The following is a 1,328-nucleotide window of genomic DNA, read 5'->3' on the forward strand; positions in this document are numbered from 1 at the left end:
TATCTTTAATCTTAAAAGTAGAGACGCTGTCTGTCCCTCGAATCCAAGCTGGGAGCTGGGAGCCTGAAGGCTCTGCCTCCCGTTCTACTCTGAGATAAAGAGCAAAGCCTCAGATCTGTGCTCAGACTGACCGGTATACGGTGCTTGGCTCTGAACACAGCCACTCGTTTGATGTCTTCATCTGTGATGTTGGTGGGGATGACCAGGATGGAAGGATACGTGTCACATAGCTCATAGGTGCTGTTTATCTTACTGATGGTCCAGCTCTCATTAGGAAGCCCCTGACAAAAGACATGCAAGCAGAGGAAAGAAACAAAGTCTGGATAATGCAGAAAACTAATCTGATACACACGTAACTTGTTCACACATAAAATGTTCAGGATGCTGGAAAAGTAAGTGCTATTAAAAAAGAAACAGAAACATTTTGCAACAAATGAGGTTAACTGGCAACATGTCAGTCGTAGAGTAACGGCGCCCGTGGAGTTACCTGACGTCTGTATTCTGCTGCTGGGTCATACACCTTCCAGCCGTCCACAGGAAACTGCTCTTTGTACAGGAAGGCAAACAAGGGCTGCCGGAGGAAGTCACAGTTACAGTATTAGTCATGCAGATGTAACAAACAGCAGTTTTTACTATAATCGCCCTCACTCACGACCAGTTTGCCTTATGGGACCAACCAAAAGCCTTCTACAGCTAACTGGCTAACTCCTCACTATCCTCCAACCTTTGCTCCTCTTTATCATTTTGTATGTTGGTGCTTGCGTCTGCTATCTGTCACTGGATGTTGTGAGGCAGATCTGAGTGACACGTCAGTTAAAAGCAGTAAATACAGGACAAGAGAATCAAACTGACCAGACTGTGGGACAGAGGAAAGGCATGTTTGGTCAGCACCTCCACCACGTCCGGCTGGCTCTCCTCCATCTTATAGGCAAACCTGGGACTCCTCATGTCCTGAAGCATGAAGCAGGAAACTGCTCAATCAGCAGACTCGCCAAAATAAGACATTTGCACATTTTCTGGGTTTTTCTTTTATTGCTGTTAACTAAAAATGCCTATAAGATGTTAGATGACGTGTTTTAACACATATAATCATGCATTTGTGTGACTGCTTGTGTATTAAAGTGGTACCTTGCAGACCAGCTCCAGTCCCTTGTTGTTCTCTCCTTGGTTGGGAACACTGATAGATTCGATCCTGCTGATGACTCCCAGGTTCACATCCAGAATGAAGGGAGAGTCCTGAATGGACACACTAACATGAACACACTGGTACAGATGGAGCGCGCTACAGCACTTCTAATAATCGAGCAGACCTTTTCCACACTGATGAA

At 45.4% G+C, this 1,328-nt stretch overlaps 1 protein-coding gene across 1 annotated transcript in view; it reads right to left on the bottom strand.

Annotated features, from left to right (window-relative positions):
• Positions 1 to 1,328, bottom strand: part of LOC102291135 (myotubularin-related protein 2) — a gene marked incomplete in the record, with an annotated part of 13,467 nt that overhangs the window by 6,380 nt on the left and 5,759 nt on the right. The window contains 5 exon segments of the mRNA XM_042217344.1: positions 132 to 281; positions 488 to 571; positions 853 to 951; positions 1,129 to 1,236; positions 1,311 to 1,328. Of these exon segments, the coding sequence (XP_042073278.1) occupies positions 132 to 281; positions 488 to 571; positions 853 to 951; positions 1,129 to 1,236; positions 1,311 to 1,328 (459 nt within the window).

The sequence above is a fragment of the Haplochromis burtoni genome, unplaced genomic scaffold, assembly GCF_018398535.1.
Source record: "Haplochromis burtoni strain Fernald_Lab_line unplaced genomic scaffold, NCSU_Asbu1 Contig_1841, whole genome shotgun sequence".
Classification (NCBI taxonomy): domain Eukaryota; kingdom Metazoa; phylum Chordata; class Actinopteri; order Cichliformes; family Cichlidae; genus Haplochromis; species Haplochromis burtoni.